At 41.9% G+C, this 18,641-nt stretch overlaps 1 protein-coding gene across 1 annotated transcript in view; it reads left to right on the top strand.

Moving 5' to 3' along the window:
* Positions 1–15,780, top strand: part of RGS7 (regulator of G protein signaling 7) — a gene marked incomplete at both ends in the record, with an annotated part of 239,303 nt that extends 223,523 nt beyond the window's left edge. Inside the window, one exon of the mRNA XM_082301769.1 lies at positions 15,619–15,780. Within this exon, the coding sequence (XP_082157895.1) occupies positions 15,619–15,780 (162 nt within the window). The remainder of the gene's footprint in view (positions 1–15,618) is intronic.
* Positions 15,781–18,641: the final 2,861 nt, after the last annotated feature.

Raw genomic sequence — 18,641 nt, 5'->3', positions numbered from 1 at the left:
GCTTCTTTCTCCTTGCTGTCACTTGTGCTATAAGGCAACATTTTAAGCTGAAAAGGTAGTGTTTTGGGAGTGCTAAGTACACAGTCTGTGGAGTAAACCTCCAGTAGTAACGCAGGAGGAGGCTGTCATTTCCAGGGCTCTGTTCGGGGATGCTGTTGTGTGTCCACTGCCAAGCTTACTCACACAGAGACCTGTTGACAGATTTATGAGTGTGTGTTGATGTTGCCCGTGAGACAGTAGGTACGGAGCTTCTGAAGCTAATCTAAGCTGGAACCAGAAATCTGCTTGGCCTAAGAAACAACACTGTTGACTGATAGAGGTGATGTAAGGATAGTAGGCAGAATCTCAGAGTAGAAAAGAAAGAATGGGAACTAAGTCAAATGACAAAATGCTGATACCTCCAAGGCATGGTAGTGTGTACAGGGTGTACAAGCCTTTTTAGCAATGCACAGAATAGACTCAGGACAGCCAACTCTAGTACCATCTGTCATGCTTACTGTGGTTTGATATTGAGAATCTTGTTTCAAAGGGACTACGAATCCTAAACATGAACACACGAAGTGGGACAGTCACAGATACAAGCAGACGATCAATTTGAATGCGTTACTACCAGAGACATCTCATTTAGCATTGGAAAACCACCTGCATTGATGCTATTAGGGTGCACAGAGCAGCTCTGGGCAGAAGGCAGCTGAGCTGCCTTCTGCTGGGAGCACTCACTTCTCCACTGGCTCTGGCAGTAGTCTGGTGCAGCCATAACCAGGAATGCAGCATCTTTAAAGAGGCAGTCTGAGTGAACCCAGTACAAAATGCATTATAAATCCATGAATGGCTGTTCCCCATATTCTGCTCAGTTGAGGTTTCTTGAGGTTTGGGATTTCTATTTGTTCATTGTTTTCACATGCCACTGTGTTTCTGGTTTCTAGCTAGGATGACAATTACTGCTTTAAAGTGTCTCTGGTTTTGCTAGCAGAATTCTACTAAGCTTTTATGGAAATGCCCCATCAGAGCTGGGTCTTACTGAGAGCTCCATACAGGTCAACTGAAAATATTCACAACCTAGGGACGTCAGACAAATTTTACTAAGTAGCCACACTGAATCACAGAACTTAAACTGAGATTTAATTTTACCATAGAAATGTGAGCTCTGAGAGATGAGCTTGGGGCCAGGCAATCCACAGAAATTTGAGCTCTGCTTCACTTCTCAGTGCCAAATAGAGATATTTATTTCCAAACTCCTGCTGCCACCGATTTCATCAACTGGTATATTGCCTCCTTTGCCTTAGTAGTTAACTAATTAGATACCACTGTCTGCTTCAAAGAATCACTTCCGTCAAATACCTAATGTTTCAAATCCAAGCATTAAGCATTTCATGCAACTTCACCCTAAGAAATATTTTTTTCAAAATCACTTTGCAACACCAACTGGTTGATAAAAAGTCACGGAGCATTTGTATTCCTGAACCCATTCAGTACTTATTCTAGTTCTTTCCTGTCATGGTTTAACTCCAGCTGGAAAATAAGCAGCTGCTTGTTCACTCCCCTCTACCTCCAGTGGGATTGGGAGGAGAAGAGGAAAAAGTAAAACCCATGGGACAAGATAAGAAAAATTTAATAATTGAAAAAATTTATATTCATAATAACAGTAATCTTAATGAAAATGAGAGCAAGAGAGGAAGGAGTAAAATCCCCCACCCAAGAAATACAAGTGATGCACAGTGCAATTGCTCACCACCCGCCGACCAATGCTCAGCCCCCCGAACAGCGATCGGGCCCTCTTGACCAACTGCCCCGGTTTCTATACTGACCTTGGTGTTCTGTGGTATGGAATATCCTGTTGGCCAGCTCGGGTCAGCTGTCCTCATGATGCTGCCTCAACTTATTGTGCACCTGCTCCCTGGCAGAGCATGGGAAACTGGAAAGTCCTTCACTGAGGGTAAGACCTGCTCCACAACACCAAAAGCATCAGTGTCTTATCAACAGTATTCTCATGCTAAATCCAAACCACAGCACTGCATCAGCTACTAGGAAGAAAGTGAAATCTATCCCAGCTGAATCCAGGACATTTCCTTTCAAGAAATATGAAGTCTGTATTGAATGGCTATCTTTCCCTGTATTTGCACAGGATTTAACATGATGTCTCTAAAGTAAAACCGGGCATTACTAATAAGGATTTCAATGTAGTCAGGGAGCTGTGTTAAGGTTTCATTTGAGCTTAGTTTCAAGTGATACAGCTCCCCTGCTACATATGAGTGAACTTGGCCCAAACAAAATCAATCCTACAACTAGATGATTTTTTAAAAGGATTATCTGCAATCTTCTGATACTTCATCTCATCGCTGTCATCTGCCAGTGGTACAATACTGGGACTGGAAACTCCAAGCAGGCACAAACTTCCTTTTTTCTCCCCCACAGAGAAAAGCTAAATTTGTTTCCAAATTTATACAAAGATCAAGAATTAAGATTATCTCAGATTAAGGCATGCTTGTACATTAACCGAGCAGCTGCAGTTTGACTTTGGTTACACAACAATTTACCAATTAAGAATGTCAGTGAAGCCACAAATCTGCTGAGGAAAAAAGGACCAAGAGAGAAAATCACTCTGAAGGGACCATATTTCTTATCTTCTAGGGAAAAGGCATCACTCAGTGCCTCCTGGCTCTGCCCAAGAAGCTTAAAACACCCTCATAAGGGATATTAATTGTAATATTCCTTAAAATAACTGGTTGGAGCTTGGAACTTTCATCTGAGAGTTGGGGTTCATCAGTCAGTCTCTTTCCCCAAACATCCTTGTACATTAAACAGCTCTAAAGCCTACAGGATAAAGTGTTTGATGGTGCTTCTGCACACTTCAGATGGTTTTGTGCTCCCAGACCAGCCTGTGAAGGTAGGAGAGGCAGAATCTATCCTGGCACCTACCTGAAAACAGCAAAATAGTCACCCATTCTTCTGTAAGAAGCAAGTAAAAACAGTCCTTCAACCCTAGAAATCCAAAGAGGGAGAAAAAGGGCCTTACAATAGTGATGAGATAAATTGCAAAATGCTGAGCCAAAACAGTGGTGGAGTCTGGCCAGAAATTAATGAGTTGAAGGTGAATACAGGACTAAGAAATGGGAATTAATTGCGGTGACCAGAACAGAACCGACAAGGGAGGAAAACTGGAGAGCTAAATAATTAGGAGCAAGAGAGGCAGAATGCAGCTGGTGGATTGCCAGCCTGTTGGTCACAGCCATGCTGAGTTGGAATTAAAACCTGAAAAATCAGGCAAGATCATCTTCAACTGGTGCCTTAAAACCCAACAACAACATTTTTCCATCTAGAAAGCAATAATGTGTAATAATAAAATATCTAGAGTTGACTTTTTCAAATTGTACCCCTAATATGACTGAAACCATGAGACATAAATGCCAAATAGTCTCCTAAGAAACAAAAAATAGGAGGGCAACAAACAGTTCCAGAAAACAAGACCTATAGTAATCCATTTAGGATGTTATTTACAAAAAAAAAAAAAAAAATTAAAGCCAAAGCAGACCACCAAAGTGAGGAAAGGCTGTTTTTGATATGTAACTGGAACTAGGAGTTGGAAAAGTCAGTGATTTATTTGCGGCTCTTCCAATTATTTTTTTTATGCATAGTGAATAACAGCTCTTTCAATTTAGATTTTAAAACTGACATATTTTTTATGTCTCTTCTAGGTAAAGATATTGTGCATAGAACTAACACTGCACTTATTATAGTAGGTGCATAACACTGGACTTACTATAAAAGGTGCATAAAATACAGGAATTTTGCTAAAAGAATTTTAATAGCTACAGGGAATTAAAGAAAATAAGGTTTTAATCCCAACATCTTCAAGCAAAATTATCAGCAAATCATTTTAACATATTCTGTGTCCACAATTCATTTAAACAAGTTGCTAAGTGGTTGTGACTCACACCAGTCTGCCTTTTGATCTAACTATGCTGAACAGATTGCTTTTGTCTCCTGTGAGTTGAAGATATGCTGAATTCCCAGTATTGAAGAGGTGAAGGGGAAGAGGAGTTCTCTGAGGCTGGATTTCCCCCCCTCATGCCGTTGCAGACTGTGGAGCCCTCAAGTGGCATGTGTACAACTCAATGTGTTTTGTTTGTATATACATTGACTTGAGGGCTGCAGAGTCTCTCCAGACAGTCATTATCTCTGAAATGATGAAGTTTTGTTTCCTTAATATCTAAACAGAATCTTCTTTGCTTTGGTTTATCCCTTAATTTTTGACCAGGCTGCTGCAGTCACTACAATTATATGTTCCCAACATAAATGGACATGGCAACATCACAGCCTCCTTTGGTTTTCTTACTGGTGTTTCTAGCATAGATGGTTGCTCCCCTTGGTGTGTAGCTGACTCTTCTTCGGTCAGTGAGGTGCCTTGAGTTGTCCCTTGAATAGCATCCTCATTTTTCAGACAATCTTTCTCTTTTTCCAAGATCTTTTTTTAATTATTTTTTATTCCACCTGTGCATTATTTGCAGTCCTTTTATCTGCAGGTATAATCTTTTATCCTTACATATGGGTGAAACTGAGGAAGCTTCAGGTCTGGTTCTTTAACACAAACACTTGAATGAGAATGAGTACCATCATCACTATTTGCTGTAAGGGATCTGTATGTGTAAATTGCAAAGAAAAATTGTCCAGATAATAAACTCTGAGAACCTGCTCAAATGCTAGATGATAGTCCTTATTTACAAGTGTGGACATGGACAGTAAATATCAAACAATATTAAGACACGACGGTAAATGTTACCTTGTTAGTGGCATTTGCACAATTTTTATTGTACTTTGCTCCCAAAATATATTCTGCTGCATTCACCTTCATTGGCTTTCTTTTTGATTTGACTAGATTTTTAAATCTCTTGTTAGATTCATCACAGATGTCATCTTTCAAAAGGGGTACTATTTCCCACCCTTCCTCTTAACCTGGCAACTGCTCCTTAAGCACAGGTATCACATAAATGAGGCATTTCATTATGCACATTATCTTTTCTATCCACCTTTTTATTTCTTTACCCCTTTCATTTTTAAAAGATGAGTGGCAATGGCATATTTAATGTGACTTACTTTTGTAACTTTTGCTGAGAGGAATGTATAACCCAAAATCTATGAACTTTTTTTGAGTTCATCTCCTTTGATGCACTGTTCTTTAGACAACTTTTCTTTAAGATTCTCTTTTTTCTCTCCTTCTTCCCATCAGTAACATCTTTTTTTAGGATTCTCCACCTTTTTTTTTTTTTTTTCCTTTGTTCCTCTGATTCTTGCTCCATTGATCTCTCCTGCATGGTCTTATGGTGCCCACTAATGCTCTTTATACTTACCTTCTCTGTTTCATCCTTCTTGGAACTAAAACAAATTAGGAAAAACAACACAAAACAGAAAGCATTAAAGGAAAGGCAGGTCAGCGCTAGGGCAGGGGCTGATGTGGATGCACAATGTGCCTCTGACTGTGGCCTGATCTCAAGGGACCATCCTCCTCCCGGCAGTCTGCCTCTCCCCTTCCCCACCCTGTTCCCAGGAGCTCTCCACTCCTCCTACAGCCACTGCTCCCCCAAGGTGAAGGAGAAGGGGCATGGGACAATGTCCTGGGGAGAAGGGTGCCTGTACAGGGGTGCTGTTACACAGCAGGACATCCTTCCTTGCTGGTGAGGAGGTGTCTCTGGAAACCTCAGGAGATGTGAGGGAGATGAGTTATTCCTTTGCTTAGGTGCAGTGAATGGAGGCAGACAAAAGGTGTGGACTCCTCTGGTGCCCGAGACTGATGGAAGAAAGGGGGCGGGTACTCGGGCCATTCACTCCCAGCATTGCAATTTGAAATAAGTAAGGAGCTTGAGCTTCTTCCCTGGTAAGAGTGAGGTGTCCACACAGTGATGCAGAGTGTCTCTCTCTCTTATCAAAGAGAGAGTCTGTGGGAGGCAGGAATGAAGAGTAAAGCCCAAGACTAGGAAATATTCCTAAGTCCTGGTCCATATTGGTCTGGGAGGTAGCTCCAGTGACACCAGTGAACAGGCCTGTGGAAGCTCATGTTGTGCCTAAATCACAGATAAAATTTTTTGGGGGTGGAGGCACGAATGTGGAAATTCATCGATGGATAAACTGCTGAAGATACAGTTCAATTAGATAGATGCTCAATTAATGAGGGAATTGGTTTCCAGAAAGTTGTTATTAGGGAACTGTTAAGTTTGTAATTCCTAAGTCATTTTGGGTAATTCCATTTCTCCTTCCTCCATCCCTTCTGAAGCAGTTCAGCAACCTTTCTTGACTAGCAAGGTTTTGCCTTATCTCTTCCCTTGATTTTCTTCTCAGCTGTTTTCCTAATCCTTTTCTGCCAGTGTTGGAAACCCCAGGTATAAGGGAGTAGCTGAAGCCGCTCTCCCACCAGGGCATTTGTGTGCAGAGCATAATCTTTACTTCCATGTTTATTTTCATCCTGTAATGAGACAATTGAAGTATCAGACTTTCATTTTGTTCCAAAGGGCTTCTTCCCAGTGCAATTCCAGTTGTACAGACCCATATCATCTACTTTTTCTGTATACTTGTGGCATTGGAGAAAAAAAAGACACCCACAACTAACTAAAAAAACAAACACAGAAGATATGAATTTTAGATATCTCTTCTGCTGCTGGTCAGTGCTAAGTGGAAAAACAGAAAAATACTTTCTCAAACCTCATGGCTGTATTAAAACTGTACTTCGGGATTCCCATCTGCAAGGATCTCTGAGCATCTCCAGACCTTTTGTTGCCTCAGTTGACGTCTCTGTTCCTTTCCTGCCCCAACCTCCAAAGCTTCCTGCCCCAGAGCATACTTCCACTGAAAGCAGAGACGTGAAACCTTTAAGACTGGCTTTAAAATACAGCTACCCTTTGCTCCTAAAGTTGTGCTTGCTAGCTGGATGTCAGTAGTGGAATCTCTTTGGTACAGTAGGGTGGGCTAGTAGGGTGGATTTGGGTTTTTTTTTTTTTTGAAAGATGGTTTGTATTTCTTCTGCTTCTTCTCTCACCCAAGACCACAGCATGAGCTGGGAATGCACCTTTGTCTCTAGAAAGATTTTGAAGACAACCTCTTTCCACAAAAAGCATGGACTAGGTGGAGTTACTTTGATTATTTTGTGTCTTTTAATGAGAAAGAAAAAAAGCAAGAGTTTACAGGCCAGAAGACTACAAGGAATATGAGACTCAGGAGGGAGTGATAAAAATAACAAAACCAGCTGCTTTTATTTTACATCTAAATAAAAATTTTAAATATGTTGCCCAAATAGCATTGGGGGGGGGGGGGGGGGGGAAGAAAAAAGAAAGAAAGAGGAGACAAGAAAGAAGGGAAAACCTTTCCATGCCCAATGTGGTGAAGATGTCTGATGTTGCCTGTAGAAGCTGCATCCTTTTCAGATCCTGACAGCTCCTGCACCAGGATGCCTCCATCATTACTCCTCATTATTGAGGCCTTGCCACCTTGTGCATGTAGCAGCAACTCTACCAGACAAAATCTGTCTGCATTATTCAGCATCAGTCCTTCATGTAACACAGAAATGGCTTCTTTAGGCAACTCCATCCCCTGCAGACTCCTATTTTCTGTTTTATAGGTACTGACAGGGCAGGACCAGCATGGCCGTATATCAGCACTGATCTGCTGCACTGCTGCTGCAGTTTCTGCTAAGGAAAAGTTTGCAATCTGAATGGTACTACTATGAATTGTGTAATGCTTACTACAAAAAATATTCATTAGAGAAATTTACTGGATGGGACTATTTTGGTACTCATTATAACCCATTATATGAGAAAACTAAATAGAGCATAAAATCAGAAACAAAGGGAGGAAGTCAAAGCAATTTTCTTTACCATAGTAGAGCAAACTAGTTTGGTGCTATCAAAAGCCTGGTGATTTTTTTTTTTTCTTCCTTTTTCCTCCCGTAGTCCTGAAGTGGTCATGTACCACTTTTTTCCGTTTGACATTTTCAGTTTTCTTCCATGCTGAGTCTTGCTGATCTATGTGCTGACAACTGATCGGCATTCACCGGAAACAAACAAACCCGGTATCACGCTCCTCCTCTAAACCCTCCGCTGCGGTGATGTTGGAAGTGGCTGGGCAGCAATCGCGAGCTTCCCTCCCAGCACGGGCGGCCCAAAGCCTGGCCGGGTGCGTGCCCTCGGCCGCCGCTCGCTGCCCGCGCTGGGCGGGGCCGGGCCGGGCGGCGGGGCAGCAGTGACACCTCGTGGGTGCGCGCCGGAACCGCGCCCGCGCCGCTCCCGGGGCCCGCGGCGCTGTTGGGCCGGGAAGAGCAGGACCCCGCGCGGCGCCTCTGTGGCCGCGCTCACACGGACGCTCCCCGTCCCCTCCCCTGGCCGGGGACAAAGGAACCACCTTCTGTCATATCCCAACAGAAAGACCGTGGAAGATTTTTGCCAGGTTACATCAGAGGAGACGGCCTGCTTTTAAGAGGATTCCTGGGAACCAGTGCTGCTGCACTACACTAGTTCCTTCTAGGATGTTGGGGCCTTATCAAGATATAATTGGGTTGTTAGGAATTTCCTTCAGTAGCCAGTGGCACTTGGTTTAAGAAGAAAAAATCAGAGTGCTGTGCAACCAAATATGAAAGTACCCCCAAAGGAAGAAGAAACAGGGACAGCCACGGAGCAAAGCCATCTACAGACATCAAGGTCTTATTCGACTTTGGAGACATGCAGAGCCTGAGGACTGATGGATTAAGCAGTTCTACTTCTACTAGTATCACCTCCCCAACAAAGACTGCCCCCCTTCCAGCTGGCTGCCCACAGGGAAGGGGAGTGTGGAAGTCATGCATGGAAGCACTGCACGTAGTTGTTCCCGTTTTCCTTCAGGAAAATGAGATGTTGGACCTATGATCTGTAAGCAAACAGGCAGGCCAGAAGGAAACCCATTGCCATCTACTTCTTTTAGGGAGAACCTCTTGACAAAGGCCAAAATGTAACTGATCAACAGCTGCCAGACTGCATCAGTATGGTCTGTATTGCTCCTCACGCTTTATTTGTTCTTCATTTGTTCATTTCTGTATCTTGTTAAGAATGAGAAACCAAATCTAAAAGCTGTGCTTGATTTTCCTGGGCTTTCACCAGCACAGCTGCATTGATTTTGGTCTTTTCTCCTCTTCTCCAGAGCCCCTACGGCCTCTGATGGGATTGCTGAGAAAGTCTGACTTTGCATTTCGACCTTTTTTCATCTCATTTTTTATATATCCCATTTCAGCTTTACCAAAGAACCTGCACTCTGCCTGTGAGGGCCACAGGAAAACCAGGAATAAGCACCCTAATGATTTCAGACACTGAACCATTCTGGGGAGGTTTTTATGTGGAGAATCATGTATGAGAAGGATCTACTCTTCAGTTTTTAAAGCCAGAGGATGAAAGAAATACTTTCTCTCCATTAGTAATAGACAACTAACCTTAATAACATAATGTTTAATGAAAAATACTTTAGGTATTTTTATGTAATATTGTTTTATGTCTGGAGTGGTTATTATGGAAAAAAATTGTCCTCGCTTTAGGGGATGGAGAGAAAGTTTGCCTTTACTTGGATATATAACACTACCCTTTGGGATGGTGTCATTTGATAATTCCTGCCACATGTTCTTATGAGTAGGATGTTTTTGTTTCCTTACTGTGTCTCCCCTCAAGTCCTGCTGGGTAATATTTCAGATGGTCACGGTCAGAAAAGGCATGTGACAACTTCCAGATGTTCAAATAATCAAAGCAATCTGCAGATCTAAGGGAGCACACCAACAAACAAATGGAGGATAACTTGAAGAGCTGCAGTCTAGGTGGGGGGTCACATTCAGAGGTGGTGGTGCAGGCTTGAAGGATAGTCTTTTAATATCTGGAGAATTCACTGATGTCTAGATCATTTGCTAAAAATGAGATAGTCTGATGATGTGGCTGGGCAGGCAGTAAAAATGTAAAACATGGGGTCTGGTTGTGGTTTTCCCACAGCTTGGAGCAGAGCTGGCTTCCCTGGGGAGCGAGGAAGGCTCTCAGAGTGTGGCGTAGCTCTGAGCTGAGCTGGCCTCTGGGCTCCAGCTTGCGTGATGCATCTGGGACTGAGAAATGTGACCATGCCCTGCTGTCACCCACACCACCACAGCATCTGGGGCTACATCCTTGCTGAGCTGGTGGTGCCTGAGATAGGGCTGTATTCAACAGAGAGGAGAGGGCACATCTCAGCTCAGAGAAACATGTGCTTCTGTTTTGCTCCTACCTGGCTTTTATAGGCACCTGTTTGGGTACTGGTAGCTAGTTCTAAGCTCAGTTTGGGGAGCCCTTAATCAAAGCCCTTCATCACCCCAGGTGATTTTTGTTAGTCCATCCTCCCAGCTTTATAGAAACGGACAAGACAATTGAAAATGTGCAGTGGGACAGAACATTCCTGTTTGGAAATGTAAAACCATTCATCATCAAGATTTAAAAAGCTCATATTAGTCACTGGCGACCTGGTATTTGTAGAGGTGAATGAGCATGACTGTGGTGCAGTGTGCGTGGAGCAGCAAGGAACACCGGGATGGAGGATACACATTGCTTCTGTGACACAGACTGAACAGTCCTGTCTCTGGTCACAGGAGGGACAAAGTTCCTTCCCCACAGGATCCTACAGCAAGTTTCCTGGTGCCTTTTTGTACGCTGGCATTTGATGTCTCAGTGCCTGCACTGCTGGTGCATCCTTTGAAACAGATGTTCTCTGCATCTGCCCACTCTGTGTGCAACTGGCACAGCTCTGCTGGAAGACTGCTTTCCAAATCCTTCCAGTGATGGAAAGGGGTGGGCAGTATTACTGCTATTATTTCTACTACTACTAATTTGTTTGGAAACACTGCTGGCTCAAAACCTGGCTCAGCTGCTGATGAAGAAGGGAAGATCTGCTCATGTCGAGAGAGCTACTAGAGCTTTGAACTACAGGCTGATGCTTTTGAAGTGTAACTGTTTGGGACATTGCTACCAACTGCTCTTTCCCCTTGGTAATAAGCCTTTATATGACTTTTCATGCAATCCTATATGGGTCTTTTGCTGCTTGGGAGGTAATGGTGTAGCATGCTAGCAAATTTGGTTCCACTCTAGAAAAAGGAACTGCTTTTGTCAGTTGGGTTCTCCATATGGTATTCCTCAAACACCTGGAGAATTTCTGACAAAATTTGTCTTTGGTTTTGTGCAAAGAATACCTTTGTATGTACGTGGAAGGGGAAAGTCCAATACACTGCTCTCCTGGAGAATCAGACCATGGTGCCTGTGTACTTGGAGGGGCCTGAGCCTGAGGAGGGTGTTGGTAGCAGTGGCGGGGCCCTGGGAGAGACACACCACAACACAGGCAAACACACAAAAGTGAGGAGGATGCTGCAATGCACAAGAGCACTAGTGCCTGAATGTGCTGCAGGAAAGTGGTGGCCATGAAGAATTAGGTCTGGATTGTATGACAGATATTTATTGTGATGGCTCATCTCTGTCCTGATCCATGTTTGTAAGACTGAGCTAACAAGGTCGTCTTATGTAGTAAATTCTGAAAATTTTGGAGGCCTGTGTTCTTCTACTAGCTGGGGCATTGACAGCACATGCTTCCATCATTTATAATGTTGTTGTCAAGGCTGCAAGCTCTTTGCCCATGTCCACAGGGAAAGTTATAATTATGTATGTATGGTAAATTAAAAATGGAAACCATTCATTGCACTGGAAGCCAACTCAAAAAGGACAGCTGGGGAGATGTGATAAGGGAAATAAAACTACTACAAACCAGAAAACTGTGGGAGAAACAAACTAAGTGGTCTGTATCTACTAACCACCCATCTGTCGGTCATCCACCAATCTCTCTGACTAGCTACGTATTTCAATGTTACTATTTAAAAAACGGGCAAGGGAGGAGCATGGGGAGGTCTGGCTGGGGCAAGAGGAAAGTGGCTGAAGGACCTTTTTACTGGCTGGTAAATTCATGCCTTGTCCCCCTTCAAGATTTCATAGTTTAGAAAGAATTTCAGTTTGCTCTTCAAAAGATGCGTCAGTCTGTTCTGGATTAAGAAGACAATATGCCTTCCACATTTACTCCCCCCGCAAAGACTGATTTTTGGAGGATTTACTAGTCACTGCATTTCAGACACATTTCTTAACAAGTTGGCTTTCTTTGTGGTTAAACTTTGACTCTGTCCTTCCTGAATCCTGTAAGGCTCACTATGTGGTGTTGGTCCTTTCATGGTCATTACTGATTCATACTCACTGCACTCATCGTGCTCTACTAAAATTGTTTTGTCAGGGTAAAAATTGCAAATTAAAATATTCTCTCAGAGGCAGGACCCCAAATATAATTTAGTAACAAAAATTCCCCAATTGTTTCCAAACAATTTAAAATTGAAGGTAAATCTTTCTTTTACTACCAGATGTGATCTTCCCAAAGCTTCAGACATCAATAATCTCTCAGAATTTTCCAGCTATTTCAATACCCTGTGCATCCTGAAACCAGCCTATGTCCCTACCACCTATTCAGGAAAATTTGCAAACAAGGCCAATGCCTGACATTTTTACCCACTAAAATCAATGGTTATACATATTTTAATTTAATTTCTCAGTTTTCATTCCCTTCCATTGCTTGTTTGCAGCTGAATCTCCATTTCTCCCCTTTTTAATGGGAACTCAGGAAGTTCCCTCTATTTTCCTTTCTCTGCCTTTTCTTTCTTTAGAGTGTCTTGTCCCTTTCTCTTATTTTAATAGCCATCATTCTCTGTTGACTGCAGATCTTGGCTATATCCTGATAAAGTCAACAGAAAGGTTTTCCCTGGAATTTTAGACGTGTTTCCATATTGGTTTTTCTTTCCACTCCTCTCCTTTTTCTTCTTGATGCCTGGCTGGCCGATTTAAACAAACATTTTCAGAACAACTTGTGCTCAGCTGACTAAACTGGTAAATAATGGATAAATATAGTTTCAGTTGGGAACAGCTTTCTGGCAAAGGATGGAGAACAGCACTAAAGAAGAATTTTTCTCACCTTGAGTCATGGGACCTGGTTGGTTAAATTAAAACCATTTACTTAACCTGCATGTACAACACAAACATCAGAGATACCCTTTACTTTTACTGATCCTTTGTGCTGCCTACAGTACCCTTGCTGTTGTGAAACACAGATAGACCAGGTTTCTTTCTTTCTTTGAATCAAAAGCAGCACAAACCTAATTTATATATTTAAACAATGGCCCAGGCTTATTTTTTCAGTCATCCTTTTTTTCCCCCACCACCCAGGAAGTTCTGTCATAAGCTTCAAGCTTCAACATGTAATGATAGAATTATAAATTCCTTGATGTCCGAAGGTTGGCTACCTCCCATCATAACTCAATTTTGCTACTACACATTACTGTTTTCTTATCAAAGTGCACTTCACTGAGCATACAAAAGGGATGTTGCTATGTTTGTTAAGATGATAATTTGCATGTTTGCTATGAAGCATACAGAGGACTTTTATAAATATTTTTATATGTATTTATTCATACAGAGGGGCTAGAAATCTAAATATTACAGTGCTTTTGATATATATAGAGAAAATAAAAACCTAATTCACAATAGTAAGTCATTGTATTTTGAATTTTTATTGTAATAAATTATAGCAATAGTTCACACAACCCAGCTATTATCTCAGATTGTCTCTCTGCAGAATCACAAAAACAATCTGAGTCATCCTGACTTGATTCATGTTCAGTTCCTGTTTGGGAAGACTTCCCTCACCATCAGGCCGCCTGGTAGCATTTTTTTTTCTATGAAAGCTCAAATTCTGTACAACAGTCCCACAGCCTATGGTGGGTTCTGCAGCATGAATCATGGAAATATGCATCCTTGCTTGTTTGCAGCTGGTTGCTTTTGCTGAATTCCATGTGGAAGGAGAGCTATGCAATTTTTTCCTACATGATATGTGTTTTTTAGCACTCTGATGGGAATGGATTAATAGAGACTTACCAAACATATCAAAAGACGCTCAGCATTTCAAAGAGGGAAAAGAAGTGGAGTTGACATGCAGAGCCAAGGCTGAGTATCAACCATTTTCAGAAAGAAAGTGAATTTGTCTTTATGCATAAAGCAAGGCACAAGAGAGTTGTTTCCCTTTTTCTTCCAGGGTCCTCTTCATGGCCTGTCACTAAATTCTTGTGAAACTTTTATTTATATTTGCTGTGGCTTTCATTTCACCTACATATGTTATATGAATGGTACATGCAGAAGATATTTTAATTAGTTCATGGAGCTGATTAATTAGTAACTGCTGCTCTTACCTGAAAAGCATTACAGGAGCAGAGAAGATTACTTGCACTTGCTACCCTTCCTTCATTTGAGAGAGACCTCTCTGAGCTGAAAATGCAGCATGGAATCTTTATATAATACCTTAGACATTAAGTGAATAATAATGTGTGACTTCAGGGAAATGAAGGTACACAGAGTAACAATGACACTGGCTAGTATTTCTGCAGTTGAACAATTCAGCAGTGAGTGGCCTTGCTTCTGACAGTGTCCTGCAAAAATATAGTACAAATTTTACTATTAATAATAAAAACACAAAATTGTCACTTAAAGCCTTACAATGACTACAAAGATTACCAGATTCCTCTATCTTAAATGAGGATTGAAGGAACTTTAGAGGCAGAAATTTGAAGAGTTTGGCCATTTGATGTTGTATGATTGAGCAATAGTCATTTATCCGGTGGGCAAAAGTGAAGTCAGGTGCAGAGCAACAAGTTGTAGGGGCTGTATGTGCTGTGGGAAGCATGCTTCACCAGGGGGCAGTGGGATTAAACTGGATATGCTGGTTCACATCCAGGGCATTAGCTGGGTGTCAGCTCCAGGAACAAAACTGGTCAGAAACTAATGTAACCCCTGGGAATATGCATTTTTGGCATGGAGGCCTGATTTCCTCTGTATGTGTGTTGAGCTCTGAAGCACAGAGTTTGCTTCATGCGCTCTTAAAGATTGCTCTGAGACCAACCAAAAGGCTGGAAAGTGTCTTCGGATAAAGTGGTAGGTGTGCAATCGTTTAAGCATGCCAAGAAAAAGTTTAAGGATTTTGGTTATAGATGGTAAGTATTTACTTCAGGACTAATGCCCTTCCCATCCAGCAAGTAAAGATATAAAAAGATCTGGTGGCTGGAGCTGGACAAATGCACAGGATGAAAAGGCTACACATTTCATCAAGGAAATACATAGCTACTGGTATGGTTTGCAAGAGGTTATTGTGGCTTTTCTACCATTAGCAATTTTTAAATCGAGAATAGATGTTGTTGGGTTTTTTAATCTAAGAGATTTACTCAAGTTTTCACTGGATCAAATTCAAGGATGTTCTGTATCCTAAATTATGTGGTTAGGTGACCACACAGTGACTCCTGGTTTTATAATCTGAAAATCCTTTTTCTCTGACAAATAGGGCTGGAGGAGCTTTTACTGTGATTGATGACTTGGATTCATGGATGTGCGCTGTGTTTACTGGGGTCAGCACTCACCTTGCTTCCTTCTGAACCAGCTTAGCACTGACTGTCCAGGCTGCAGAGCTGCACTAAGCAGACCTGTCCTGCCTAGCCCAAGGATGCTCCTTTTTCACTTATTTCTCTCCTCCCAGGCTGGAAACCCACATTCCTTTTTCCGAGGAGCCAGGAGCCACCTTGAACCGGGGAACTTCTGTAGCGCTTTGAGAGTAACCATTCACAAAGACCTTACAGCTCTGAACTACAGCACGCACAAAGAACACTTTTTTTCTAGCAACTACAAAATGCTGCAATAAGCTTTGCTCCAATGAAACCTCTATTAGTGGTAGTGGAGCTTTGTATGTTAGTGACCAAGGATTTGACTGTCAGGTAATTGTGATTCCATGTTCTTTCCAGAACAACTTGCATTATTTAAGAAGAAAATCAAACTCCAATCAAGCTGTTCAGAGGTTTTGAAATATTCAGATGCAGAGCTCCAAGCTTTAGCCTTTGGAGTACAGCGCAAAATGCTGCTAAGCAGGCAATAAGCTCAGGATTTATTGCAGTGACCGAACTTATAAATACAGAAAGTTCACAGAAAAGCCTGCTCTTGTGAACTTTCAACCAGCATTTGCAAACTAAGAAGCCATAGATTACTTATAAATAAATGGATGCCTACCTGTCCAAATGTTTAATAAAGATACTATGTGAGAAGCATGAAACAAGTCATTTTCCTCTGCAGTAACAATATATTTCTTCTATTGTATACAGGACAGTCACAATAGCAGTTTAAATCTTTTGAAGCGTCTGTGTTCAGAAGATGATACTTTGACAGCAGTTATACCCAAAATACAGGTACTAGAATGGGAATTTTCAGGTCAGATGAGACTAAAATTTGGTAATGACTGAACTGTCTTTGTTATTGATATATATGCACCATTTAAATAAGACTTTGATACTGAAAGGTAAACTGAACTGTGCAATATGATCCAGTAAAACCTGCTTTTATAAATGCTCTTTGTACCCTGGGAGACATGGGAATAGTGATACTGTTGATTTTCAAAGGTTAGATCACCTGTTTTCGGTTAGTTTGGCTAATGGAGTGTGCTTGGCCTGGAAAGGAGAACACTATTTGGCCAGAGTTGCCATGTACCCTTACACTTGCCTGCTCCCTACATGTGCTCTCTCTGGCTCCCGTGCAAAGTACTGAGCAACTGCACATGAGTTACATCTACACCAGCACAATAATGGTGATTTTCATTTCCTGGTTGCTCCCAGAGGCATGAACACAACCTCCAGCCCCAGGCTGACACTTACTGCCTATTGCCGGCACAGCTGGCTCCAGGTCTGGAAGTCTGGTAGGATGGGTTGAAAGTACTGTTTCTTCCATATGCACTCATGTTCCAATTGCAGCTCAAATATATTGAAGACGTTTTTTCTCTGTAAATGTATCTTCACATATCTGCATTTCAGATTTATGCTGTTGCCAATTCACTTTACATTTTGCATTATACCAAATGCCTACTTTTAACTGTTGATATTTGGGCTCGACAAGAACAGGAGGGAAGTGAGGAGAGGGAAGAGACTAAAATGATTTGTGGGTGTATTAGTAGCATTTCTAAACTTGGGTTTAGGTCTACTGAATCTTTGGCAGCACAATTTCAGTCTCAGAACTGGAGTGGTGGGTGCCTATCAAGATTGAGCAGTTCCCAGGTTGGGAGCCCATTCTGTCCCGCTGGCACTAACCACACTTGGAGCACGAGGTCTGCTGTTCTGTAAGCACGAGTCTGCTCACTGACCTTGTTTACATCTTTTCACTAAAGCACATACAGAGAAAATGCTTCTTTTGAGTCTAGCTACTTCATCCTGAGAGGATGCAAAGATGCCTGTTCTTGCAGCCAAAGAGCTCACAAAGCCTTGCATTTTTGGAAGAGGTAAGTGACAGAGGAGATGGATCTGCAAAGGTAAGAAGGACCATTCCTCAGAGCTAGAAATTACAGCACAACTCTTGTTAGTTCCCAAGCTCCATGTTTATGGATTACAGTGGAGAACCTCTTCCACACTAAATGCTGCTTTACTGCTGCTATCTTTATCAGGCAAGAAGATTCTACAGTACTTACAAGACACCACTTGCCAAAGGTTCCACTCCATAGGATGCTATTAGAATAGCAGAAGGTGAAGCCAGATGATGGAAAACACATTTGTCAAGGGTTTGGTGTGACAGACATCCATTCCTGAGCTCTCATGTGCTGTAGTTTCTGTTTTACATTCCTACACAGGGTTTTGTAACAGTGAGAGGAAGTGGTCAATCCTTTCAAATTTGAGAGAGCTGTGCTGGCACTGATTTCTGTGGCTGCAGTCCTGTGTCAAGAGATTATTTGTGCTGGCAGAGTGAGTTCAATACATGTCTACATTCTTGATACTTGAATCTCAAAAACTTCACTAGAAGAGATGCCAGTAAACTGTTATTTTCTCTAAGTACCAGTTCTCCATAGATGTAGTCATAGTAACACCTATCACATTTGTGCTAACACTGGCCAGCAAGGGTTGAAACCTTAGCCCTGTTGAAATCTTTGGTAAAGACTTGGCTGAGAAGTGCAAATAGGTTTCCGCACAAAAATAAAAGTATGGAAGGAAAAAATAGAGTTCTGTGTAATAATGGTAAAATGTTTTTCATTTTCAACATCCTGGATGTCAATGTTCTTACTCTATAAAAAGTTCAAATTTGTTTGTGCTACAAGGAACCCCCAACAAAAGTTCACTCCTCATTTCCATATCTACCTTCAAAACAGAAATCCTGTCAGGACTGTGTTTTAACCCAGATGGTGGCAGAACTACAGCCCAGCTAGATACCAGACAGCCTAATTGGGCTGATGGGACAAGTCATATGCCAACTGAATTCCTTCTGGTGAACACAGGGATTTCGTTCATGTTCTTAAAAGCTGCTGATGTCCCAGAAGGTACCCAGCCTTTGGACAGAAAGTTTCGTCTTTGCAGAGGTGATCTAACAAGTGCCCTGCGCTAATCTAAACAAGTTTGTTCCTTGGTTTTAACTGATTTTGGAAGCTCTGTAAAACAAATAGCTGTGGCACCAAATATCTAAACCATGAAAACCACTGTGGAGCATCAGGTCCTTGACCTATAAGCCATAAGAAATTCCAGGTTAAATGTTCCTTAA

This window comes from Coloeus monedula, assembly GCF_965178545.1.
Source record: "Coloeus monedula genome assembly, chromosome: 2".
NCBI lineage: Eukaryota > Metazoa > Chordata > Aves > Passeriformes > Corvidae > Coloeus > Coloeus monedula.
The sequence above is the reverse complement of the archived record's forward strand: the minus strand, read 5'-3'. Positions and strand labels throughout refer to the sequence as shown.